At 39.1% G+C, this 27,746-nt stretch overlaps 1 protein-coding gene across 1 annotated transcript; it reads right to left on the bottom strand.

Moving 5' to 3' along the window:
• Window positions 1–14,249: 14,249 nt before the first annotated feature.
• LOC139458047 (uncharacterized) lies at window positions 14,250–26,983 on the bottom strand. Its single transcript, XM_071239361.1, has 8 exons — window positions 26,945–26,983; window positions 24,322–24,562; window positions 23,771–24,216; window positions 16,675–16,740; window positions 15,667–15,870; window positions 15,094–15,216; window positions 14,823–14,970; window positions 14,250–14,683 (listed from the first exon to the last, which is right to left on the bottom strand). Exons 1-8 carry the CDS (start codon window positions 26,981–26,983, stop codon window positions 14,250–14,252), a joined length of 1,701 nt encoding a protein of 566 aa, XP_071095462.1.
• Window positions 26,984–27,746: the final 763 nt, after the last annotated feature.

The following is a 27,746-nucleotide window of genomic DNA, read 5'->3' as shown; positions in this document are numbered from 1 at the left end:
GCTGGGCCAGACACTGGAAGAGGAGTGAACAAGACCCATTCATGTCACTGGTAGAGTGATTTGGACCATGCCTTGAAGTATAAACGAATGATTCACAGATTGTTGGAGCAAGACCCTTCATTCATCTCAAGCGTTCATTTTTCTTACACACAGCCCTCTCGCCTACTGTTATTGTTTCCACCCCTACACTACACCACCAAACGGCTCTGTTGATCGTCATGTAACAACAAGCCCTTTCTTGTTCTTCTCAAAATACAGTAAACTACGTTTATAACAAACACGCTTATAACGAACTGACCGATATAACAAACTTATTTTATATTGTTGTATTGTATTAATGTTGTACATATGCTTATAACGAACCAAGATTATTACGAACTAAAATTAGTGGTCACTCCGAGTCAGTTTTAACTGTAGTTTGCATACTACCTTTCAGTCATATGAGGAAAGGTCAAACAAGCAATGCACACAAGATCATAAAGGCAACTCAACGTGTGGTGATGCAAAGAGACAAGAGGACAAAGGCAACTCTACTCTGTAGTTTACTGTATTACTATCACTAAGTACATCTTTGTATGTCTTTAACCATCTGTTATTTTCAAATATCGCCCCCCTTTTGACAGTACTTGTGGCATAATATGGCACACAAGTTCAGTAGCGTGTATGGCCACCATGTGCGTTGACAACTTCCAAACAACGCCTTCATGGACCTTCTGACGCTTGTGAACACATGATTGGGAAGACGGCGCCATTGTTGCTGCAAAATGGTGCCAAGATCTTACAAATTCTGTGGTTGGTTCTGGAGAGTGTGCAGACTTCTGCCAAGCATCCCAGACGTGTTCGATGTGATTGAGGTCGGGAGGCCTTGACGGCCAGTCCATTCGTTGTCAAAATTGCTGTGTGGGGTCTGGCATTGTCGTGTTGGAAGATCAAACCGGGTCCAAGTTCTGGTGCCAGTACCTGGTCGCAGTAAGCAGCAGTGTTGAGGTTGCAATGGATGACAAGAAGACTGGAACGTGCATTGCCACAGAAAGCACCCCACACAATGACACTACCGCCTCGAAATCTGCCAACTTCCTGGGCGTAACGTTCATGACGGCGCCTCCACATCCTCGCCCTACCATCAGCAAATCGAAGATTAAATCGGGATTTATCACTGAAGATTGCTTGATTCCAATTCCTCTGAGTCCATCGTAAGTGTCGCTGCGCCCACAATTGACGTTGACGTCTGTGTAATTGAGTCAGAAATGGCCCGCAGTATGGCCGTCGTGCTTGCAGGTGAGCAGTTCTCAGACGGTTTCAAACAGTTCACGCACTCAGTCTACCCCTAAACAGTTCATTTCTGGTTGATGTAGCCATCAAAAATCGGTTACGGAGGTGACGTAAGACAATCTGACGATCCTCTGCATGTGACGTCACACGTGGTCGACTTGGCCTTAGCGGTGGTACTCGTTTGCTGTAGACGCGTCTGTAAATCATAAACAGTCCGTCGACCACAACCCATCGTCCTTGCGACTTCAGCTATGGACCTTCCCGTCTGCAACATGCCGATGGCACGTTCACGTTGCACATTTGAAAGGCGTGGCATAACAAATGGCTGTAAAGACTTTTGTTTTCTTGTGTTTTTCTTTTTTTGGTAATGACTGCTAACCAGTATGGCTGAACACACATGCGGTATTATGGCCAGGTGACCAGTAGCACGTGAAAAAACATTTTTGCTACTATAGTGCTGTGCACATGATTTTGAACGACTCACCTGCACAAAAACGGGTGTTATCTGAAGACGATATGTGGCCATTACTGTTTAAGTACGCAATAAGGGCCCACAATGATAACTGGTCAAAATGTTTTAAAAGTTTAAGATTGTGAGGTTTTTAATTTGGTTCAGTATATATATGTAAACTGTCTAAAATTCTGTTGACCAAGGACAGTAAAACAACTATCACAGATATATGTTTAAAACTAGTACATAACCATACAATAACAATTCATAACATTACAATAGATAAATATTGGTTATATATCACCAGCAAAGTGAGGTCACCATACTGAGGACCATGGACCCCAGCAGGATCTACACCTTCTCTTTAGTCACTGGCGACCATTGACAGGGTTTAGCCGGCGATTTAAAACAAACAAATATTCTACGATTTAAACACTGTGAAAATTACTTTGATTTATGTGGGCTTACATATCCTCTCAGGGGGACAATAATGTAATGCTACTTCAACCGCCTTCGAGGATATAGCCACTAAAAATCTCAGTTAATAGTCATATACTACCAATTTATAAAATATATATCTTTGTACATCAAAATTTATTAAGATTTAAAAAGATCCGTTATTGATGTTGCACTGAAATGATTATCCTTTGTGATAGAAAAATCAATACAGGGAAGCAGTACATGCTTGACTGTGATTCTTTCATCGCAAGGGATACAGAATGGATGATCCTCACCTGTCATATATATTCATTGAATGGCCAATACGACATCGTACTTCTTCACAGCAAAAAAAGTGTAGGTTTCCGTCTTCCGGAAACCTTCCGGATACCTTCCCCCAAAAATGTCAAAATTTTGGGGTGCATTTTGTTCACTTGAGTGTGAAACACATAAAAAAAATATCTTGAAAATACAAAGATTGCTGAAGGCATCTGGAAGGTTTCAGGACAGTTTCCGGAAGGTATCCGGATGCATATGTTCTTCATGTCTTGTTCCTGGTAAATAATGTTAGCCTGTGCATAACTGATAGCTGTTGTAATATTCTGTGTTACTTGATTGGTAAATATCCTCCTAAAACATTTTTGGAGAAGACAATTGTTTAATTTCATATATTGTTCTTTTCAGATGTTAATGGCATTTAATGAACAAACATCAGTTCTCGTATAATGATATCCTTAAATTTTCTGTCCAGACTTCCAGTTTGTACTGAGAAAAAGAAAAAGTCATTGACACTGTGCTCACTTGGGCCTTTGGTCCTAATGAGATGATAATAAGAATATTTGTAATGGTACATGTACTTCTTATATCCAAAATGCGAACTTCATTGAAATTTGCCTCACCCTAGTTTTATGGTACTACAGTGAGCTCTTCTTCAGTTACTGTGAATTATTTTATCAAAAGAGACTGAGAGTTAATTTGACACTGGAGTTGTAACCACTGCTCATATATGTGTATTCAAATAATATAACAACTATGTGCTTAATACTTCACATGTAATGCTTGACTGTGATTCTTTCATCACAAGGGATACAGAATGCAGGATCCTCACCTTTCATATATATTCATTAGTATATCTTGAATAGCCAATCCGACATCGTCGCATAATGAAATCAAATCTGGAATGACAACCCAAATAGGTTTAACTGATATTTGGTTTTATTGCATGTAATTTATTTATACACGCTTGGGTGTCCCACTTCTTCTGAATTAGATCTCTGATGTAAGAACTGATAACAGGCTTATAGTCACTGTAGGGAAGAAGAAGTGGTGTCACAAATTTGTTGAGAGCTACCTTTGCAGCATCATCAGCCATAGCGTTACCAATGATACCAACATAACTGGGTAACCAACAAAAGACGATGTTGTATTGGCCAGTTGCAAGATTATTATATACTTCTAAAATATCAAGAATTTAGAAGATGAGTAGCGTTTACATTGTGTAGTGTTTGTAGGCATGACAATGAATTGGAGAATATGATAAATTGATTGCACTGTCTTTGTTGCTGAATATATCTCAATGCTGTGTGTATAACCTTGCCTTCAGCAGTAATTATATGGAGCTATTATCTGGTATTCTAGAAGAGATAATTGTTGATCCAACGACAGTGGCACTAGCAGTTTTGCCACCATCCTTGGACCCATCAGTGAAAATAGAGTGGTAAGAAAAATACTTTGATCTTAATTGGATGTTTTGGATTTTCTAAAATTGGCAAGTGTTAGGTTCACCGTTGGTTTGACAAGTCGCCAAGGAGGTGTAGACAGCAGCTTATTTGGCGCAACAATATCCAGATCTATGTTAGCTGATATCATATGTGGCTTAATTCTGATCCCAAGTGTAGCTTTAGACAGAAACAATTCTTTATCAGTGGGATGAAAGACACAATTACATATTGCATTTAATGGATTTGAGTATAATTCAGTAATATATTGTAATGCAAGTTTAATGCGGCGTTGTTTTTAGGGAAGGTTCATCAGCCTCCACGCATAAACTATCAACGGGAGATGTCTGGAAATCTTCAAGACAGAGCCTCAAGCCCTGATGATGTATGGAATCCAATTTCTGTATGTTTTTTACCCAACAAGAAATATTAAAATCATCTACAAATAGCGAACCATCTACTAAATCACTAAACACTTTTGAAAGACTATTGATCTTGTTACTGAATAGTGTGACAGACAAATTACTGCCTTGTCGGACACCCTAATCCCGATTGTAATGGTCAGACAGGGTTGTACCCAGTCGGGCTTGAAATTGCCTGTCGATTAAAAACTGTGATATAAAATGAGGCAAACGTCCTCTCAAACCAAAATCATGTAAAGCCTGTAAAATCCCAGCTTCCAGGTAGTATCATATGCTTCCCGAGATCAAAGAATATCGATACCACATGTTGTTTATTTACGACAACCTTTTTTTAACAAAGGATTCTAAACGTACTAAGAGATCAATATTACTTCTCTTTTTCCGAAAATCACATTGAATATTTGTGATAAGATTGTTGGTTTCCAAACACCATACTAATCTGTTATTTACCATTCATTCCATAGTTTAACAGACACAACTGGTTAAAGATATTGGGCGGTAATTTGAGGAATCTGAGGCAAAGTGTTTGCATTTTCAACCAAACCCGAGGGGAAGTGTTTTATCTGTCATATAAATCGACAGAAAATACGAAAAATTTACTTTTTCATGACATATTTTATTTGGGTATTTTGTATTTGGATAATTGTAATGCAGAGAGGAGGGAAACTCAGAAACGAATACACCCAAGCACATGCGCAGGAATCAGACGTTCCATGATTTGCACGTGCTGGAAGTTCGCGATTAAAGTCGTACACGTGGGACGTCTTTTCATTTCTGTCAGCAGTACGGTGCACGACAAGAAGGATGGAGAGAGGAGACGGCGATGATATATTTGTGACTCGGTCGAGCATTATTGAAATTGAGGAAAAGGATGATAGTGACCGTGAGTTTCAGTTTAGATTTGGTGATCCTCTGGACAGCATAGACATTGATAAAGAATTCAAAATCAACAAGGTACAAAAGCGACTGGGCGACGGTTTTCCAAAAATGGCAAGAGGAGAAAAGACAAAGGGCTATGGATTGCAATTTGGATCTTCCGAGTGGATGTACTCAATTTTGTACCTTACAGGCAAGTTGCATTTTTGTGTATTTGTCGTTGACATAAGTGATACGAGTATTACTTAAAAATATAAAATTGTGTAACGAAAGTGTAAATTGCACCTAACTTTACAGACCACATTCTGACCATGAGTGAAATTCAAATTGTAATGACCCGGATTGGATAGTTGATCTGTGAAATTCTGTAATTTAAGAATATTCCTTTTTCAATGAAGGTCACAAGAGCAAAGCTGTGCCAAGCTACAAACGTACATCGGACGTACAGAAGGCTAACATGTCTGACATCCTGTCAAATGCACCTGAGCGACTTCAGTCGGAGACAGCGACAACATGCATCCGAAGGGACAACCGTGTGCGTGGTAACGGAAAAGACGGCGACAACCGAGTCGGTGAACAAGGACAAGGCACATGTCATGTTCAAAGTTACAATCTCGTAAATGTAACGATTGGTGTTTTAAGTGAATAATACAATTTTGAAACTTGTTTTTTTTTTACTTTATATATTGCTTTTATGCCCGGTAAATTATATCTAATATCCCTGGTTCATTCTATAGAATATCCCTGGGATGAGGGACGTTCTACAGAATGTCCCTGGGAATGTCTATAGAATAACCCAGAGAGCAGGTTATCTTGAGAAAAGAATACACTCGATAAACAATGACAAGCTGCTGCTGGAGGTTTACATGTACAGAAAAGACTTCATTATAGTCTTCTCCATTGTCAGACTTCAACTTTATTTTATATTTTTTCTGTTGTTTTTGATATTTTTTAACTTCAGGAACATAATGAGATGATGAAGAATGTTTGGCAAGTGTTTCACCAAGTTTATTGGTGATGTCTATTTTATCTGTTAATAATTTTACACCATCCTTTAGATGGTGAATAGAAGATTTGGAACCTTTGCCTTTTATTTTCTGAACCATGTTCCACACCTTGGAGATAGGTGTAGGGGAATTTATTTTGGAAACATAGTTCCTCCATGATGGTCGCTTATTATGCCTTGGCATTTGTGATTTCAACCTTATCTAAATTATGGACTGTAGGATGTCTGCGAAAATATTTTTCTGCTTTCTTCCTACACTTTATGGCCTGTTTGCATTCAGTTGTGAACCATGGTTTACGAATATGAGGATGCGCAGAGGACTTGGGAATTGTTTGGTCAGCAATGCCATTGAACAAGTCCGAAAACAGCTCTATTGGATCTGGAATATTCCTGAAAAGGTCATGTTTTATGATGTCAATACATAGTATCTCATATAATGACCAATTTGCTTTGGTAAAGTTCCATCTCGATGAAGGTGGATCATCGGTGGGGTAAACCATTTTAAAAATGGTTGGGAAGTGATCACTCCAGCAGAGGTCATCATGGACCAACCATTCAAATTCATTGTACAAGTTTGAGTCTGTGAGTGACAGATCGAGGGTAGAATACGTCCCAGTGGCTAGATGTAAATATGTGTCAGAATCATCATTAAATACACAGGTTGTTGTCAGAAATAAACTCTTCAATGATGTTTCCTCTATGACTTGTATTTGCACTTCCCCAAAGCGGGTTGTGTTCGTTCAGATCACCCATCATGATGCAGGGCTTTTGGAGCTGGTTATACAGATTTTGAAGATCAGACTGTCGAAGATCAGAAGAAGGAGGGATATACAAAGAGCACAACGTGAAAGCAATGTCAGAGTCAGACGAACAGCAACAGTTTGAAGATTGGTATTAAGAGGGACAGGACTATGTATGAGCCCCTGTCACACCAAGATGGTAGAGTTGCTGTATGTCCATGATGAGAAAAGGAATGATTGTCATTGTACTGTCGTAAGGTCAACTGATCTGTAGTTTTCAGATATGTGTCCTTAAACCACAATGCTGACGGTTGCAAATCCTGTATTAATAATTGTATCTCATTAAAATTATGCAAAAGTCCTCTGCAATTCCACTGCATTATGTTGGACAATTGAGTCATGGTGGCTCAATTGGAGATCGCTCGCGTGAATGTGAGGAGGAATTATTCCTCCGCCTGTCCTGTGAGGACAGAGTAACTTCATTGTCCAGAGGCCCAAAGGAGTTCTGTAAAGGAACCTCGGAAGGTGAAGGGACGATCGGTGGTTGGTTTCTATTCAATTTCTTTTTCTCTTTTTTTGACAGATTTACTGGTTCTTTCACAGACGTTTGAGATTGTTTCTCAGACTGAATCACATCCACTCCGAATCTCAGTCTGAGATCCTGAACTAGATTGAGTGGCAGGAATAGGTCGATTTACTTGAATAGTAGCAACAGGTTTGTCTCACGTGACCAATGTCAAGTCAGTTTGGCACGAAATAAAGGATGTTGCTACAGAGCGGGAGACTGCAGCAGAGTAGGAAATAGTAGATGGAGTCGTTGTCTGATCTTTGAATAGTTTTTAGGCATCCAGATAGGATATATTCCTTTCACATTTTGGTTTCATGATTTTAGATTCCATTTGCCACACGGGGCAAGATTTAGACGAAGCAACATGTGGGCCAGAACAGTTAGGACACTTCAAATCATGATCACAGTCAGAGCTCTCATGGTTGTCACCACAACGATGACATACCACAGACTTACAACAAGACTTGGAACCATGACCGAAATGTTGGCACTTGTAGCATCGGGGCATATTGGAGACATACACATCCACTCTGATGTGGAAATAACCTGCTTTAATTAACTGGGGAATAGTTGTACGGGCAAACGTCATGAGATAAGTATTTGTGTTTGTGATGACACCATTTTTCTTTATCGTGAAACGTTTAACTGCAGTTACGTACTGGTCTCTCAACTCTGTAGCAGTTTCTTTTTCAGACATGCTGGACAGACAACGTACCCTGTCATGAACAATGCCACGACAAAAATTTAATGTTCTGTGCACAGACACAGCAACCTCAAAAATGGCAAATATAGAGATAGACAAAAGATTGAGAGATTGCTGTCTCCGTGCACACTCCACCAGAAGCGAACCACTATGGAGATGGGTGACGTTCTTGACCTCCCCGCAAATCCCGGACACAGCCTTACAAATAGCAAAAGGATTCAATCACCAGGAATCTACCCCAGGAATCATTATTTTGAGACCGATGCTCATGATATTAATCACTGGATTGTCTTATTGAGACTCGTATATTTTCAGACCACCGTCATATAGCTTGAAATGAGTGCGGCGTTAAACAACAAACCAACCAACAACCAACCATAGCCAGACTTGTTCCGCCCATGACAAGAAATTGGAAACGTGTATTATTTGGAGGTCAAAATCACCAGTTTGGCCCATGAGCCACCGCCTTCTGGCATAGGACTCTAGGCAATTTTTAGATTTGCATAAGTTGGTTTATCCTATTTCATCATCAAAAATTGTTTCAAAAAGTATATCTAAAGTGACAGTTATCCATGCACAGGGCATGTCGTGCCCAGCCGACCAGTTCTGTCATCCCCTTGAGAGGAACAGCAATGGTAAGAATCGTACTGTCTTAAATCAAATTTATCAGTAGTTTTAAGGAACGTTTCTTATAAACAGAATGCCGGTGGTTTATAATCTTGAATTCAAAGCTGATGGTCATTAAAATTATGTCGAAGTCCTCTACAATATTGTATTAAATTAGCAGAGTAAGTCATGGAGGTTCAATTGGAGATTGACCCTTACTTCACCTGGATTGGCCCGTTTCTATCAATCGGCTGGTCACGCCATGCCCTATACATGGAATACTTTAAAGAATAATTTCGAAATATATCAAACTATTTTGATAAGGATATATCATAAACTTGATCATGTAAATTTAAATTTTGCCTAGAGTCCTATGCCAGAAGGCGGTGGCTCATGGGCCAATCTGGCATTATAAACCTCTGAATGCTGTGTTTCTCCAGAAAAGTGTCATTGGCGAACCAGCCTGGCATTTCCTCTTTCAGACTCCATAGCTATTCAAGTTTCTATTCGCTGGGGTATAACATCCCTGTAGCCCTGGTGGTGCAGGCGGACTTCCACTGCACCATCGTCCTTGTTGACACTCCATGGCGGGTGGGGAGCAGAGATGTCAAATCCTTTACTTGCACCATCGCTCTTCCTATTACATCTGGTTCATCAAAGAATAAGCATAGACACGTTGAGTCTTTATCATCTGATGACGGCTCGTCTGATATTGTTGACTCGTGGCCAAAGTTCATAGTGATTTCATCTGCAGATGACAATCCTTTGAAACAAAACCACGTTGCTATCTCCTTGGACATTAAAGGCGTCTGTTGAGAGGTAAAGAAATGTAACACACCTCCGAAGTGGTTCACTGTTAGTGGAATGTGCATGGAGACAACAATCTGACAATCTCTTGAAATTAAAACAGTTTGTGAATACACCAGATGTTGTCTCAGTGCACCAGACACTGAACTCCTGCAGTGGTATAGTCAGAGACAGGGCTCGTTGTCTTTCAGACATGAGCGAGGAGGAAATTGCAGCTGAGCTGAAAAATCAAGTAATAATTGCTGTAAAGCAATTAATAAAAAGTAAAGATGATGGCACAATTACAAACCTAAACACTTATCTGTTTACATTTTCACTTTCTTCAGTTCCAAAGAATATACAAGCTGGATACTTCAACATCGGAGTAGAGGTATACGTACCAAATCCACTCCGATGCTTCAAATGTCAAAAGTTTGGTCATGGTCACCAAACAGTATGTTCCCGTTGTGGTGGAGCTCATGAGGGCTCTGAGTTCTCCAACAGCATCAAGTGTGCTAACTGCAACGGAGAACACTTGGCCTCATCCAAGTCCTGTCCTTTATTCCATCGTGAAACTTCGAAGCTAAAATGTTGGTACCTCTTCTTACAAATTCAACTTTAACATATTCAGCTGCAGTTTCCTCTCCAGTTCCAGTTGCCAGGCCAACCATGACATCGGCATCGTGTCAAACATCGATATCTTAGGTAGATGAACGGTTTATCCTTGATGAAACTCAAAACTGTTATTCCAACTGATGTTCCTCCCTCGTCAAGATGGAACTTCACCAAAGCCAACTTGACTTTGTTTGAAACACTTTCATATAATCAGTTTAAACCTGACCTGTTTACTGATGTCCCTGATACTGAACAACTGTTCGCTATAACGAAACAAAATAGCTGATACATCTACGATTCCACACAACGTACTCCATGGTATAATTCCACCTGCAAACAAGCTCGGAAGACTCGGAAAAAGGCAGAGAATTATTTCCGCCGCCATCCTATTATACATAATTTGAATCAATGTAAAAGATTGAATACTTAAGCTCGGCGAACGTTTAAATAAAACAATCGCCAGTCTTTGCGAAATTCTGTTTAAAAAATAAACTCATGTACACCAATGTCAAAAGTATGGAACATGATCAAACAAATCATAGGTAAGGGATCTAAATCTAACATTCGCCATCTCAAAAATGGTAATGATTTTTTTACAAATACTACTATTGCAAATAAACTTGGTGAAACTTTTGCTAAACATTCTAACTATGTACCGCAATTTCAAAAATATGAAAAAACAGCAAGAAAGAAAACTATTAATTTTAAGTCAGATAATGGGGAAGATTATAATGAAATATTTTCTATTCATGAACTTCATACTGCCCTTGAGAATCAGAAACTAATCTTTTAATGTATCAGCAGGAACATAATCAGTTACGGCATACCTACAATACTTATCGATCTATATTTACTGATGGATCCAAGGACGGTGGTTCAGTGGCTGGCGCCACTGCCTTTGGATCGAAAACAATCAAGATTACCAGATGCTTGTTCCATTTTTACAGTAGAATCTAAAGCTATTTTAACACCTCTTGAATACATTAATCATCAATCCCAATATAAACAGTTAGTCATATTTTCTGATTCTCTTTCATGTCGTCAGGCCATTCAAAATAATGCATGTCATAATCCTCTTTTATCAGAAAGTGTCGAATTATATAATGATCTTGCTACTGGCCAATACGACATCGTTTTCTGTTGGTTACCCAGTCATGTTGGCAAAACTGGCAACATGATGGCCGATGCTGCTGCAAAAGTAGCACTCAACAAATATGTGACACCACTTCAAATTACATACAGGGATTATAAACCAGTGCTCAGATGTTACATCCGAGATCTGATGCAAAAGAAGTGGGACACCCAAGTAGGTATCAATAAATTACATGAAATTTTACAAAATATCGGTTATACCTACTTGGGCTGTCAGTCAAGTTTTGATGAGTTCATTATGCGACGATGTCGTATTGGCCATTCAAGATATACCAATGAATATGTATGAAAGGTGAGGATCCTCCATTCTGTATCCCTTGTGATGAAAGAATCACAGTCAAGCATGTACTGCTTGACTGTATTGATTTTTCTTTCCCAGGGATAAATATTTTAGTGCAACATCAATAATGGATCTTTTTAATAATGTTTCGTCTAATTTAATAATTAGCTTTTTAAAAGAAATAGAATTAATAATTAGATTTTGATTATAATATATATATAGTTTAAAGTAAGTGATTTTTAATTTGGTAGAATTAAATCAGAACCGAGATTGTTAGTGGCTGTCCATTCACAGGGGGTTGAAGTATCGTATAACAATTGTCCCCCTGGGAAGGTACGTAAGTCCGGTATCATTCAAAGTATTTTTTTCATTTTTCTGTGATTTAAATCGTAGTATCATTGTTGATTTTAACTGTTTGGCTAATCTTTCTGACCATCGCCAGTAGCCAGAGGGATGGTGTAAATCCTGCTGGGGTACCATGTAGGTAGCAGAAGTACCGTAAGTCCCCATGGTCCCTAGTATGGTGGCCTAACTTTGGTTGCTGGCGATCTACAGCCCGTTTTTATGCTGTGTCGTCTGATATAATGTAATGATGTTATTGTTCTAAAACTAGTTTTACAATTATATTTCTGGTTGTTGTACTGTCCTTCGTTGACAGTTTTTTAGATATATAATATTAAGGCATAACTGGTTCAAGTCACGATATGGATGAAATATGGCCGATGTGACCTTAAATATAATACTCACTCGGTATGAACTATTCGAGAAGAATTTTAAGGTAACAGTTTATTTCATATTGTTTGATAGGCATTCCTTAAGGAAGGGTGTATTTTTATAAAGTCATTTCTACCTATTGTGTCTGGACAAATTTAAGGATCAGTAAAGAGTGAGTGAGTGAGTGAGTATGGTTTTACGCCGCTTTTAGCAATATTCCAGTAATATCATGGCGGAGGACACCAGAAATGGGCTTCACACATTGTACCCATGTCAGGAATCGAACCCGGGTCTTCAGCGTGACGAGCCAATGCTTTAACCACTAGGCTAAGCGTTCTGTGTTATGGGATATTACAGCTGAGTGAATAGAAACATGTATAACACTTCACACTAAACATATAACATATAACCCCATCACAAGAGTAGACATAAATATTCATGTTTTATTGACACCTTTATGGTACATTATGTATTCCATTGTTTCATAGGAAAGTAACTGCTCAAATAGCTTACAAAATTCATGTTTCTGCACTCCTTAATAATTGTATTCAAATAATGCCTCAGACCGATGCAATTCTAAATATTACAATAAAAACACTTCCCATAGTCATAAGAAATATTTGCGAAAATTATAGTCGATTGTACGAGTCCGACGATATCATAAGCATATGTGTAAAAACTCACTATGAAACCAGGTGGTCCAGTCAGAAACACATGCAAAGGCAAGTCACAGAACAGTTGTGTCCCTAGACCCTGAAGATTCGGGGTAGAATAGATCTTCAGCAACCCATGCTTGCCGTAAAATGTGACTATGCTTGTCGCCTCTTGCGATGCATGTCATCGTAACCTAATTGCGTGAATCGATGTTCATGATGTCATCACTGGATTGTTAGTTCTAGACCTGAATTATTACAGACGGCCGTCATATAGCTACAGTGCGGCGTAAAACAAAAAACGAGCAAGCAAACAGGCAAGTAGTGTCTCTAATATTTGGAATACACAATCTTGGTTGAATTTATTTGGTCAAAAACATGACCTGATGAAAATGTTAAGAATCACAGTCTCCAAATACCTGCACTCCATAGTAATGTTATTTATATGGTGCCTCAGACAAATGCCATTCCAAAACTTACAACACAAACTCTTTCCATATTCATAAGAGATCTGCTAAAACATAGAAAAGAGTCCGACTATAGCATAAGCATATGTTTACTATTCACTATGAAATAGTGATGATACTAGGTGTTCGTGAAAAGGTGAGCGTATCCTGCCCCGCCAGTGACACCGGTCAGACACACATGCAAAGGCAAGTCACAGCTCAGTAGTGTCCCTATTTTTGGATTTCACTCTGTGGGTTGTATTTATTTCTCTTGCTCGAAAACATGCTCTAATGAATATGCTGAGAATCACAGCAAACAAATACTAATATCATCACTTCAATCTGTGTACTGGCTGTAAAGTAACGATGTGACTTTCAAGTTTAACTCACTCACTCACTCACTAATGTCAAAACATATGGCTTTCATATGCAAAGCAGAGCATGGTTTTACATTTGCTGGGCATACATATATTCCACAGCCAACAAAAGTATCCCAACAGCAGATATTAACATTGGGATGGTCCAGTCGATTGACGCAAGCTTTTTCTCTTCAGATACAGCCTGTGTATCGGCTCGGCATCATATTTCAAGTTTACATTCGTTAGCTGAATAATCTGAGCACCCATCGAGTTTTTCTTTTACAAATGTTTCCCATGATTGAAAATATCAATACGTTCAAAATAATTCATATATTTGTAAATTTATAATACACATTGGTTATTAGTTTTGAGTGAAGGTGAATGACACTAACTTACAAATTATTGAGGACATTTTGCCTACATACTCAGAGAAAGACTTTACATTCACTGGATAAACATATATGCCACAGCCACGAAAAGTATTACAACAGCAAATATTGACATTTGGATGGTCCAGTCGGTTGATGTAAGCTTTTTCTCTTCAGATACAGCTTGTGTCTCCTCAGTATCAGGGGCATCCTCATACATCTTCTTCTGAAGTTTGTTATCAATCATCTTCTCCACTTGGTCAGCTGTAGAGGTGAGGATTCTGTCAAGAGCTCTCAGGTGAAGCAGCTTAGTGTTGGTGTCTGTTTCTGTTTCCGTCACATAATTCTTGACGTAACTGATGGCGTATGGTGGAATGCCAGTTTGTTCTGACATGTTCTTCACTGCTTCCTGTACTCGAGGGGAAGTGTACAGGTTGGGGAGATTATCTGGATCCTTGAACTGCGAGTCACACTCATCCAGGTGAGTCAGCACCAGGTGGTAGGACAGAGCTGAAACACGATACATTTGATCACCACAGGCATGTAATCAGTACAGGCGGTACTACAAAGCTCTTTTGTATATCGTAATGAACACCCTGAAGTTGCGTGACCTTCTCAATAGGAAGTTCTATCATAAGTCTAAACTTACCACCACGTCCACCTAATTGTATGATAACATCTAGCTGGCGCTTCAGTTCTTCACCCAGAGTGATGCCATGATGGAGAACCAGAACAACACATGACACATCCCTTCGTGCCTCTTGCAGGTTGCCTTTCACATCAAGGGTTTCTGTTATCTTGAAACAAACAAATGGATATAAATCTCAATATAATCTGCATGCTGATTATGTTACCTGCGTCAAGGTAAATTTAGGCCATATCTAATATATACATATATGGTGGTACTATGCCGTGCTTACCTCGGCATCAAAGCGAACCCTGCCGGATGCAATGGCTTCAATATTCTCCGTTTTCAAAAGACTGGATTCAAATATTCCTGGCATGTCAATAACCCAGTGATGTCCATATCGTGCAGCCTGAAACTGTAAAATGAAGCTTTGTGTTGTAGGATTAAGCTCAACCCAGAGGTTATGTTTAGAAATGTAGTGGATTCAACTGACACATAGTCAATTTTACACATGCAACTCCAATATCTCATGATAACAATGGTCACGGAGCTAAGTAAGAATCATCAATGTAATCTCAGGTGGTGTATGGATTCTACTTCGGGACACGTTTTAAGAAAAGTTCTTATTGAGGTAAAGACTTCCCAAAGATGAACGAGGCTACCAGAATGTATCAATGACCTAATCTTATGATCTCTGGTGAGTATAAAGCTATCAGAGGTGACGAAAATACTCGAATCATAAGAGACCATTATACAAATGACGACAGGGGAGTTTTTCTTTAATCAGGAAATAGCATAACAAAAAGATAATAATCTAAATAACAGTGAGGAGAATAATTCAAGATTTGTTCCAGAGAAAACATACATTTTTTGTCAGTGTCCCATCGCGCAAACCGACAGCATAGTAGTTGGCAGGTGTGTCATAATCCATAAGTGCTGATCTCAGGCCATTGCAGAAGGAGGACTTTCCAGCACCACTTGGGCCAAATATCAGGATCTTCCCACATAAAACCTTCCCTTCCTTGTCTTTGTTGAGTTTATAAAATTTCTCGCAGAGTCGTTTTACCTCCTGCAGAATAGTTAATAATAGAAAGCAATAAAGATACAGCTATTCAATATATAATACTCAACGTTTGCTAATGACACAGTTTTGGTGATATCATAATAAATAAAGATATTTATCATATAATGGGTAGGTTTCTCGGCAGGATAAAGCCAACGGTTAAAAACGATATCCGTTGGGGTCATATGTGGATAGAGATGCAAATATCAAAGGTCAAGTAGGGACTACTTTCACTGTTTATAAACAAAGAGGGCATCGCCCTCGCCATTTGGCGATCGAGTCAGAAGTAACCACCATAGAGCCAGCGTCTTTGATGCCTACTTAGAGCACAAGATCATTATCCGGATGGAGTGGCCCGCCCAGTCACCATGCCTGAACTGTATCAAACATATGTGGAATGAGTTACTGATCTTCCTACCATGAGGTCCTTTCGTTCTCTACAAAACCTTGGCAAGGTTCTAAATGAAGGGAGGTACAATCTTCCCTTGGCAACTATTCAGAACCATATTGGGACAGTACTAGGTTGTGATTGATTTACATGGATCACATAGCGCTACTGACAATTCTTATGTTCTGGACAATGAGTCTGTTTTCAGGATTTTTTTATGTTTTAGTTTTCGTCAGATACTCTCATTTTGATGTGTGGCAAATAACAACAGACTTTTGTTTATCAACATGTCTTTCATGCAATATTGTCTCTGGCTATTTTAACAAAGTTGTGATCCTTAGCAACTGTTGAGTAGAATGTATGTCAGCTACACCTGTCGGCAAGAGTTTTATTTCTATCTTTTGTTGCTTAGAAGAACACACCATTGATGCCTGCTCCTCTCCTTTTGATGTCCCTCTATTTGTCTTCTTTGGTCCCCATGAAAACTTCTGAAAATCAAGATTAAATATTGTGCACATAGATAAACATGATCACACTTCAAAAAGTGAATGGGAATACATTTGACAAGGCGCCAGAAAGGTGTCTCCTTTCCACTCCGATGTTATACATGTCACAAGTTTGGCCATTGTTCTAAACCCTGTCATAGCTGTCACAATTAGGACGCTCTCACAATTCACGCAAGAAGCCCTCATAACTCAATCGCTTAATTTGATTGCAGAGGACCTAGAAGGACGCTTGATGAAAGGCAATTATCAGTTTCTAGATTTTAAACCATAAGACTATGTCTTCAAAAAACGTATCTTTAACAAACAGATACATATGACCTGAGGCGATACAATTGTCATCATTCATGTTCTTTTCCAGGTAATAAAGCGACTGGAGGATCTACTCTTTTAGTCAGGATTAATACTAATCTTTAAGCTGTTGCAACCTGCCTTACCTTGCACATGGCATTTACTTTGTACTCTTTATATACTGAACAGAATTAAAAACTTCACAATCCTAAAATTTTAATATTTTGACCAGTTATCATTGTGGGCACTTTTTGTGTATTTGAACAGTAATGGCCACGTATTGTCTTCGGATAACACCCGTTTGTGTGCAGGTGAATCGATCAAAATCATGTGCACAGCACTATAGTGGCCGAAGAGTTTTTTCACGTGGAACTGGTCAAGTGGCCATAATACCGCACGTGTTTTCAGCCATACTTGTTAGCAGTCATTACCAAAAAAAGAAAAACACAAGAAAACAAAAGTCTTTACAGCCATTTATCATGCCACGCTTTTCAAATGTGCTAGTGAACGTGCCATCGGCATGTTGCAGACGGGAACGTACGTAGCTGAAGTCGCAAGGACGATGGGTTCCAGTCGACAGACTGTTTTTGATTTACAGACGCGTCTACAGCAAACGGGTACCACCGCTGATCGCCCTCGGCTAGGTCGACCACGTGTGACGTCACATGCAGAGAATCGTCAGATTGTCTTACGTCACCTCTGTAACCGATTTTTGACGGCTACATCAACCTGAAATGAACTGTTTAGGGGTAGACTGAGAGCGCAAACTGTTCGAAACCGTCTGGGAACTTCTCACCTTCAAGCACGACGGCCATACTGCGGGGCGATTCTGACACAGACGTCAACGTCAATTGCGGGCACAGCGACACTTACGAAGGACTCAGAGGAATTGGAATCAAGTCATCTTCTGTGATGAATACCAATTTAATCTTAGATTTGCTGATGGTAGGGCGAGGGTGCGGAGGCGCCGTCATGAACGTTACGCCCAGTGTTTTTTACAGGAAGTTGACAGATTTCGAGACTGAAGTATCATGGTGTGGGGTGCTTTCTGTGGCAATGCACGTTCCAGGCTTCTTGTCATCCATGGCAAACTGAACGCTGCTGCTTACCGCGACCAGGTTCTTGCACCAGACATTTCTTCCTTTTATGGCAGCACATGGACCCGGTTTGATCTTCCAACACGACAATGCCAGACCCCACACAGCAATTTTGACAAGCAATTTCCTTCAGAATGCGGAAGTCAACGTCATGGACTGGCCGTCAAGGTCTCCCGACCTCAATCCAATCGAACACGTCTGGGATGCTCTTGGCAATAGTCTGCGCACTCTCCAGAACCAGAATGTTTTATTTTTGCTTTGTCTTATTCATGATAATTTGAACAGTTATAGAAACATTTGGTTGTAATGTTTTAAAAATGTTTTGAAAATAAACCAGGGCCAACTAACTGTTAACAAGATACATATGGCAAATAGTCTGACACTCTCTCTCTTTAGGCTGCACGAAACAAACGAAATGGCAGACATGGTAATGAACACTATGTCTACAGCGTTCAGACATGTAACCGTTCAAGAGAGAAAGTTCAAGACACAATTCTCATAAGATTTAAATATGTTAGTTAGAAACCTTATACACTTTAATCAACACTTTAATCAAAATTATTGATTGTGTGAATCTTCTTTCTCTGGTTTTGCCAATATTCAGTTTCTTTAAATAAAACAAAACTGAATACACCTGGAGCAGGTATTTAAAATATATGCTTCTGACCCCAAACCAACCACAGCATTATGTCGCCAGTTGCCACAAACGCATCTTCCCGAGGCAAAAGAATTAACTGACTATAAAAGTCCAGTTTCCACCCTTGCCGAACAAGGCTGGTATTATGGAGTTACGTTTTGTCTAGACTAACGAGTCTATGCATAGTCCAATCAAAATCGCGCATCCGATTCGTTAACTGTCGTGCATCGCCAATTGGTTGTCAAAAGATATTTTCCAAATCCTTTCATGTTTTTAATCAAGGTGCTCACGTGATTTGATGCATTTCGCGATGTAAAATCCGTTTTTTCACAATATAGATCTTATTTATCGATCCGATCGTCCTGACTGGTCGCCACCTTTGTGTGTGAAGCAAACGCAAGTGATACGAGAGGAGGAATCTGATTGGTCCAAGGGATCGACAGCGCACGTTCGCATCATATCTGAGCCGCGATTTCTTGTCTACCGGTTGCCCTACATGCTGGCCCGTTTAGACAAAAAACTGCTACTTTGTTCATATGAAATGACCAAGAGTCAGTCATGTGAGATTGCTCAAACTACCTGGCCGTGTGAATGACTTGACCTAGCTGCTTCACGTTTTGACGAAACAGTGTAGACAAAACATCTAACGTGAGTCGACGCCATATTGTTAACAAATATTGTGTCAAGGCTGGTTTCACGTGTGGTAGCTTGGCCTCCATTTTTGTCAATGGTAAACGGGATACAAACATAATATGTTATGTGTATGGGTGTATGCTTTTATATGTTTGTTAGTAAATCAGACATATTTAGACTTGAATTGAAACAAGAAGGCTTGGGTTTGTGTAATTTTGCTTGAATAGTACACCTGGGTAGCTGGCTGCCTGAGCGGGTTAATTAATTATGTCAGAAGTGAAGCTTGTAGCTAATCAGCATTATAGTATAAGGTTGGGGTGATTCAAAAATAGTTAGTTTTTTCTGCTTCTTGGGTGTTGGCCAGACCTGTATTTTAACCTCCTCATTTTTAATGATAAAATTCAGAACACTGTGTGAGAGATTGTATGCCATGTCGGGGCTTGTGAAACTGAACTAGAAATCATGCTGATATTTGCAAATGTGTGCCTTGGAAAACTTGCATTGTGAGCTTATGTGGAATTATGAATATATGTGTTTTCGTGGAACAAGGAGTGGAGTGAACAATCAAACATGGAAATCGGGGTGACTATATAAGTATACAATTTGCTGTAGCCCTTTGATGGTGATATTATTTGTACATGGTAGCCCAAGCCTAATTCTCCCATAGTAAACTTAGTAAACTTAGCTATATTGGTGATCTATCATGCATTGTTAATAAATATTTGTCTTAATTGCTCCTTTAATTGTGCGAATGGATTTGGAGTGTATCCCTTCGTTCCACTTCCACTCGTAACAAATAAAACTACTGAAAACATCAACAAAACTTCTACAATGATGACAACAATAGCTTTTTGCATTCTGGTTAACCGCTTATGGATACGATGTGCTGTAAAGTTCGATTTCGATTTGTTTTCCTTTCATTGAAACTGTGATTATAGCGCTATGATTGGTTTGCTGAAATAGTATTTTTCTGTGAGTCTAATGTACATGGTACATGGTACATGCTGTGATTGTACAAGATAATTGATAACCCATTGTGTATGCATATATATCATCAAATACACGTTACTAATCTCCTCAGAAAATTGAATATATATTATCAAAACCCGACAGCTCGTATTTCCAACATTCTGCATGGATCTAATTAATATTAGATTTACAAATTATTGATGAACGTATGATAATATATTGCAAGTCTTCAACTCGTATTTGATAAGTTATCTGAAATGTAAGCAATGAGTATTTTTTTTCCGTTACAATCTGCAATTTTATTCAAATAGGCTTACAGACAGTCACATGAAACAGCTGATCTAATGTTGTTGTAGTATAATGGATACAGTTGGTTTCATTTTTCAAATAACAATATTCTCCTTGATTGAACTAGAAAGTATATCTAGTACATCACGATTGGAAAATGTATGCGGCGATCGACGAGTAAATGAGACCGTCTATCATTTGACTAACACTATTACAATATTTGGCGTAGTTTTCCAATTTTGGTATGTTGACATGTATCATATATTAAACAACCTACACTTTTAATATGGTTGCTTCATACCTATTAGAATCTCGAATGGTTCAATTCATAACATCAACAGTACAAGTAATTAGATCTACACACTATATATAGATAATCAATTTCGGAAAGACAAACTGTTTTCAGTGTAAATGTGATTTTGTTTTGATGTTTTATGTAGTTTTATTTATGGTTTTTTTTTCATTTTGCTTTATCTAAATTATCAAATACTTCACTCAGTGACATAGTAGTGATTACTTTGTTTTGTATCCTTAGTATGAAATAGATTTTTCAAAAAATGAATATTTGTCTAACAGCAAAATCAAAGCATTCTTGTGGTTCTTTTTTCACCAATTTCCCTCCCAAGATGTAGTTTAGCAAAAAACGAAAGGCATAATAACTGAAAAACATTTAACATTTTGCTGGTTAAACTTTCGAAGTTCAATACCAAGAATATTGTTTTTATTTTTATGACGACCCGTGAAGATCCGGGGTAGAAAGGGTCTTCAAAAACCCATGCTTGCGGTAAAAGGCGACTATGCTTGTCGTGATAGGCCTCGAACGGGATCGGGTGGTCAGGTTTACTGACTTGGTTGCTGCATGTCATCAGTCCCAGTTGCGTGGGTCGATGTTCATCACGTATGTCCTTAAATATACATGTATACATACCTAGGTGTAAAGTCGTATTTATGAAACAATTTTTGAAGAAATAGTTGTTTTTAATCGACTGGCCATACTAATATATATTTTGATCAATGGTCTAAGAGTATGGCAGCCAAGTTTGAAATACAAGCTGAGACGAGGATGTAAGGTTTCTCGTGGTCATAGTGAAACAAATTTCTTCAAAATTTTGAGCACATGAAATCTATATACACAAATACTACTTTAATCGAAGTAATTCATATTTTCGTAATTTCTGTTTCACTTAATATAGATATTATTTATAACTGTACCGTAAAACAATAACATTGCCTTCTTTCACCTGCACTTTGCAAGTTATCGCTTCCTTGTATTAAATATAGCCTACTCTGCTCTTCCTTAACTTTCAAATTCAATTATTAGAATTGTCCAATAACGTCTCGTTTCAATCTTTATATAAGATTTAATCCACTAACAGCACATCATGACACCCTAAGTGGTCTGTGTGATTGCAAAACGAAGCAATGACATATGGCGCCTGAGTTGCGAGTGATCGAAAATAGGTTTGTTGAATAGATTTGCTGCCATGAAAACGTTTAAATGATTTTGATTGAAACAACATGTATACTTACTCTTGGATGGTATTATTACGTTAGTATAATCTTGTTACCTATTAAGAAATAATAATGATGTGAGCGATGTCAATTTGAGTATTGTTAGGGCTGTATACGATCTTTCATATTTTGTCCTTTGAAAATGTACGATGTCAATTACCCTGAAGTTGTTTTTATCACTAATAAACGGGAACGGTCACTGAAACCTACATGGACGTTACCGGGATTTCCTAAGATATACATTCCAAACTGTCATTCGTATCGCGACATTATCTTTGAAACAGTCTGCGTATGAACAAATCACGACCAATTCCGTCAATTATGTTTTGATGTCAACAACACGAATGATTCAATCGCGATTTATTATCAGTAAATATAACTCACGGAAAATTCTCAGTGAATGTGGCACTCGTGAAGAGCAACCTCCTCGTGATGAATGCTGGGTAACGCTAATAGCTCTTACCCCGTGTGGACCCGGTTTAGAATGTGTCCTCAGCACCCCATTGCTGGTCGCAAAAGGCGATTAAATTGGGCAACCTGTTTGCCGTGGGTTGCGCCCATCTGTCGTTTGAGGACGGGATCCTGGTGGTTGAGGGCACTGAAGTCAGAAACGGGTATTTCTTTTGCCCAACACACCACTTCGACCCTAACTTCACCTAGACGAGTGGTAGAATGGGCCCGATTCTATCAATCGTCTGGTCACCCCATGCCCTGTGCATGGAATGCTTGATTATTTAAAAATGTCATTTCAGACCATTTTTGATCAGGATATCTGATGACCTTGATTATGTACATTGAATTTTTGTCCTGTGCCAGAAGGCAGTGGCTCATGGGTCAATCTGGTGATACAGACCTCTGAATTCTGTGTTTTTATAAGAAAATGCCATGTGCCGAACCAGCCTGACATTTCTCCTTCTATTAACAACAGCTATTCATGTCTCTATTTCTGGAGTATAACATCCTTGTAACCTTGATGTTGCAGGCTGGCTTCAACTGCAACTTCATCCTTGTTGACATTTGATGGCGGGTGGGGGGCAAGGGAGGGAATTCCCCACATTATTCTAAACAGTGAAGTGTATCTGTGTGCGTGATGTATTTTGAAGTTTATTCGTGAGGGTGGAAATGGAGGGACATGTATAATCTGGCATCCAAGAGGTTAACGCTCTCTCACACCTAAGCAAAACATGTTTGGACTGTAGTTGCTTTATCACTATCTGTAAACAGCTACTGGGAAAAGCATGTACAGTTTGGCTTACACATGTCAGCTTTATTTCCATTACACATTTATTCTACCGAGTAAAGATTATCTTTGTAAATATATATTAAAAAAACACAATCTAGATGATACACAGTAGCATAGTACTTAAGTTACTTTCTGGTGATTTTAGTTTATTTGGGAATGACTAAAGTAATGCTGAATATGGTGTTGCCTTAATTTCCTGACGGAATGTCAATTCTATTCCTACGACTATCTGAAAGCAAACTGTATGACTAAAAACGTTGTGTGATGTTTCTGCTGGTTCTGTTTCACACCCTATTTCTATCGGTTGGCATATGAGGATACAAATAGTTATTATTTCACACTTACCATGAAACTTTCATCCCTCCTCTGCTTTTCATCTTTCTCATCCAGAAGGCGTTGCTTTTCTCGTTCAGCAGATTCCTTCTTTTGTCTCATCTCCTCTGATTTCTTGGCTTCATCTTCTGCATGTGCTCTTGCCTCTTCTGCTCTCTCTCTCTCCTCCTTTGCAATTTCATGTGCCTCAAGTGCTCTTCGTTTTTCCGTTTGAGCTTGTTCTTTAGCTTGTTCAGCTCTTCTTGCGTTTGTAACTGCTTCTTCCTTTGCTTGAGCAGCAGCCTTCCTTTCTTGTTCAGCTCTTATTGTGCTTGCAGCTGCTTCTTCCTTTGCTTTAGCAGCAGCCTTCCTTTCTTGTTCAGCTCTTATTGTGCTTGCAGCTGCTTCTTCCTTTGCTTTAGCAGCAGCCTTCCTTTCTTGTTCAGCTCTTATTGTGCTTGTAGCTGCTTCTTCCTTTGCTTTAGCAGCAGCCTTCCTTTCTTGTTCAGCTCTTATTGTGCTTGTAGCTGCTTCTTCCTTTGCTTGAGCAGCAACCTTCCTTTCTTGTTCAGCTCTTATTGTGCTTGTAGCTGCTTCTTCCTTTGCTTGAGCAGCAACCTTCCTTTCCCTTTCTGCCTTTTCCTTCTCCTCATTCGCTCTTTGGCTCTCCTTTTGGGCTCGTTCTTCGGCATCTTCAGCTCTTGATGCACTTATATATGCTTTTTCCTTTGCTTCATCAGCATTTTTCCTTTCCCTTTCTGCACGTTCCCTTTCATCGTCCGCTCGCCTGATTTCGGCTCTCAGTGCCTCATCTTTCTGCGCTCTCTGTTTTAATGTTATACACCAGAGTAACCATTATTCTAGCTAGCATGGTGGCATATGATTAATCTAATATTGAAAGTTCAATTACATCACTCGTTGCCTAAGGGATGTTCTATGCCATTCAATCATGCCCTGATTTTGACCTATTATAACCCCAGTACTCTTCATTTTACTGAAGTTGTGTGTTGTTGAATTAACAATTTTGCTCAAATCATGAATCTTCATAAATTTTGATCAACTTTACTTTTGGCTCAAAATTCATGACCAAACTGATACATGTTACTTGAATCACATGGAATGCATGATCAGCAGTTTAGTTTGCACAGATATATGCTGCATATGCCTATTCTACCCTGGAATCGTCACGTATTGTATTGTTGTTTTCCTTTATTATCATCATTCATTGTTATATACTGAACCGCAAAAGAAACGTCACCCCACGTAACATTGCATGAAATGATGTCATTTAAATATCTCGGTAATTTTTTACCAAGTTTCTAAAATTTAACATTACCTTGTCCGAAAAAATGAAATTTGATGATAAAAAAACAAAGCAGGTGATAATTAAACCGATCGCATCACGGCAACGGCCATGGTAACCTGATGCACGTGAGTTCCATGCAAATTTAAATGCACATGCATTCCCCCATTTCGTGCCCTATAAAAAAACACCCAGATCGGATAACATTCATTCGTTATTGAATTATGCTAAAACATGCCAAGATTGATAAGAAATCAGCGACACCAAGCCCTTGAATTACTGCAAGCTAGACAAACCGCCCTGCAAGTGGCAAATGCATTTCAAGTGCACGTAAGGACCACATACAAGCTCCAGCAACGGTACCAGACCACAAACACTACAGATGACCGATGATGAAGGGTCATCATCCAACGTCAGGATCGTGAGATCTTCAAGATCACTTAGTTACTGCTGCGGAATCTGCTCGACAGACCATGAGGACACACCAGCGACACATAAGTGCGGACACCGTGCGTCAACGATTGACGAACAGACACCTCCACTGTCACAGGCCACAACAGTGGAGAAGAGTCTTCAGACGTCAACCGTTACTGTATCTCAACAGCAGATGGCAGAGTCTGTCGACGCCGTGGGGAACGTTAATCGGATGCGTGTGTTGTTGAGAGAGACTCGTGGGGTGGTCCGAGCATCATGGTGTAGGGTGGAATTGGTCTTGCAAGGCAATGGTGTCACAGCAGCTCGGTACATTGATCAAGTCTTGAGACCACACGCCATACTTCCTTTGGCACGTCGCCACAACCACGAGTTTCAGCCTGATAACGCCCATGCCCATAGTGCGAGAGCAACAAGATACTTCCTCCAGCAGAAGTGCATCAGAACCACGCAGTGGCCTGCCCAGAGTCCCGATTTAAATCCCATAGAGCATCTGTGGGACGAGATTCAAAGTCAGCTGAATGACGTCCGACCAAGGCCGACAACTGCAGCTGTACTGCGTCAGGCGTTCCTCAGAGCGTTGGTTCAAGTGCCTATGGCCTTCATCAACCGCCTCATCCATTCCATGTATCGACGTTGCACGGCAGTCCTCAGTGCACATGGCGGACACACGAGATACGGACTTGTGATGCCATTTTCTCAGAGATTAGTGTTGTGTTTCACTTTAAGAACATTTGACACTTTAATTTCAACCTTGATGATCAGTTTTGCCAAGTATCATCTTTTTAATATGTCTCAAAGTATGTTAACAGTGTTTGGACAAACAAGGTTTCTCGTATATCTATCCATGGTGACGTTTCTTTTGCGGTTCAATATATTTTGCGAGGTTCTTGCTTATGGCTTAATGCTATGTATTCTGGTTTTTTTTAATTATGTGTAAAACACATAAATAATGCGGATGACTTACATAATTTCCTAACTAGATGATTTGGTTTCTGAAAAGCTTGTAGAGATTTCAAGTCAGGATAGGCCCTAAGTGTCCTGTTTCTCTTGACAAGGGTTTGTGACATAGCTAAACAATGGCGACTGCAGCATGAAATAACTGCAAACATTTGTCACAATGCACATATACAATAACAAGTTTAAGAATTAAATTAATCTGAGGGGTGTTATTCTTTTCTTTTGGTTTATATTAATCAAACGTCCTATAAACATAAACGTGCAGTGTCCATATTCAAAAACTGATTCGATCCCTAGAATTAATCCTCAAAAGTTTGTGTGTAAAGAGAAATACATTAAAACAAATTGTGCAACCACTTCCCTTTCACTGCATTCGCTACTACAATGTTATACATTATAGCTATGACATGTTACACCACTGTGTATACTTTGTGCCTACTAAAAATACTGTTTTTACAAAAGATTCTGACTGCAAGAATATTGGCGTGAAGAGAAATGTCAGTATTCCTTACCTCTTTTCCAGTCCAATCTGTAAGATGAAGTGAACACATGTTGGTTTTAAAATATAACCAAATGCTAGTAGTAAGAGTGTTTGTAAACTTGGTGCGTATAAGCAGTATTCGTCTCAATCAACTAACCAGTGTTAATTATCATGATATATTTTTAAAATGTTTCAAAATCACATTACTGTCACATTACTACAGCTAACACACATCCTGTAAGATGATTTCAACTCGTAGGGTTATGTTTCAGATGTAAACGGCAAGACAACTGATGAATTAGAATGAATCGCGATATAAGTTGTACTGAATGTTACAGTTGATAAATATGTAGGTGTATAAAATCAGCCAGGGTTAGGACGATTTCATTTAAAAACAAATGTATACTTACCAAACCAGCTCATGCTTTATTGATGCGCTGAAAAGGGCAAACATAGAAACATGACATGTCCTAATATGTTGGTATATACTTGGTCTAAAGAATATATACAGCTTAAATGTTCACAATGGTTTGAACATATATCACATAACCTCATAACCATATGAAATCATTATTTATTTCGCCTCATAATCAAAATGACATTTTCTTATTCGTTATCCGATCCAGAATTGACATGTTTCTCCAAATCAAAACTGTGATTGAGCTTCAATCATAGATACAAACGAAAACAAAAAGACGAGCAACAGCTAAAGTCTGCAAACATATATTCGTATCAGGGTAGTCTCACATCTATCAACGTCATGTGATGTCAACTTACGTTGCGTTGCGACTGCGAGGAATAACACGTCCTACCAGCTTGGTGTGCACACATTC

Source organism: Haliotis cracherodii, unplaced genomic scaffold, assembly GCF_022045235.1.
Source record: "Haliotis cracherodii isolate W230 unplaced genomic scaffold, xgHalCrac1.p SCAF_12, whole genome shotgun sequence".
NCBI lineage: Eukaryota > Metazoa > Mollusca > Gastropoda > Lepetellida > Haliotidae > Haliotis > Haliotis cracherodii.
This window is presented reverse-complemented; position numbering and strand designations above follow the sequence as displayed.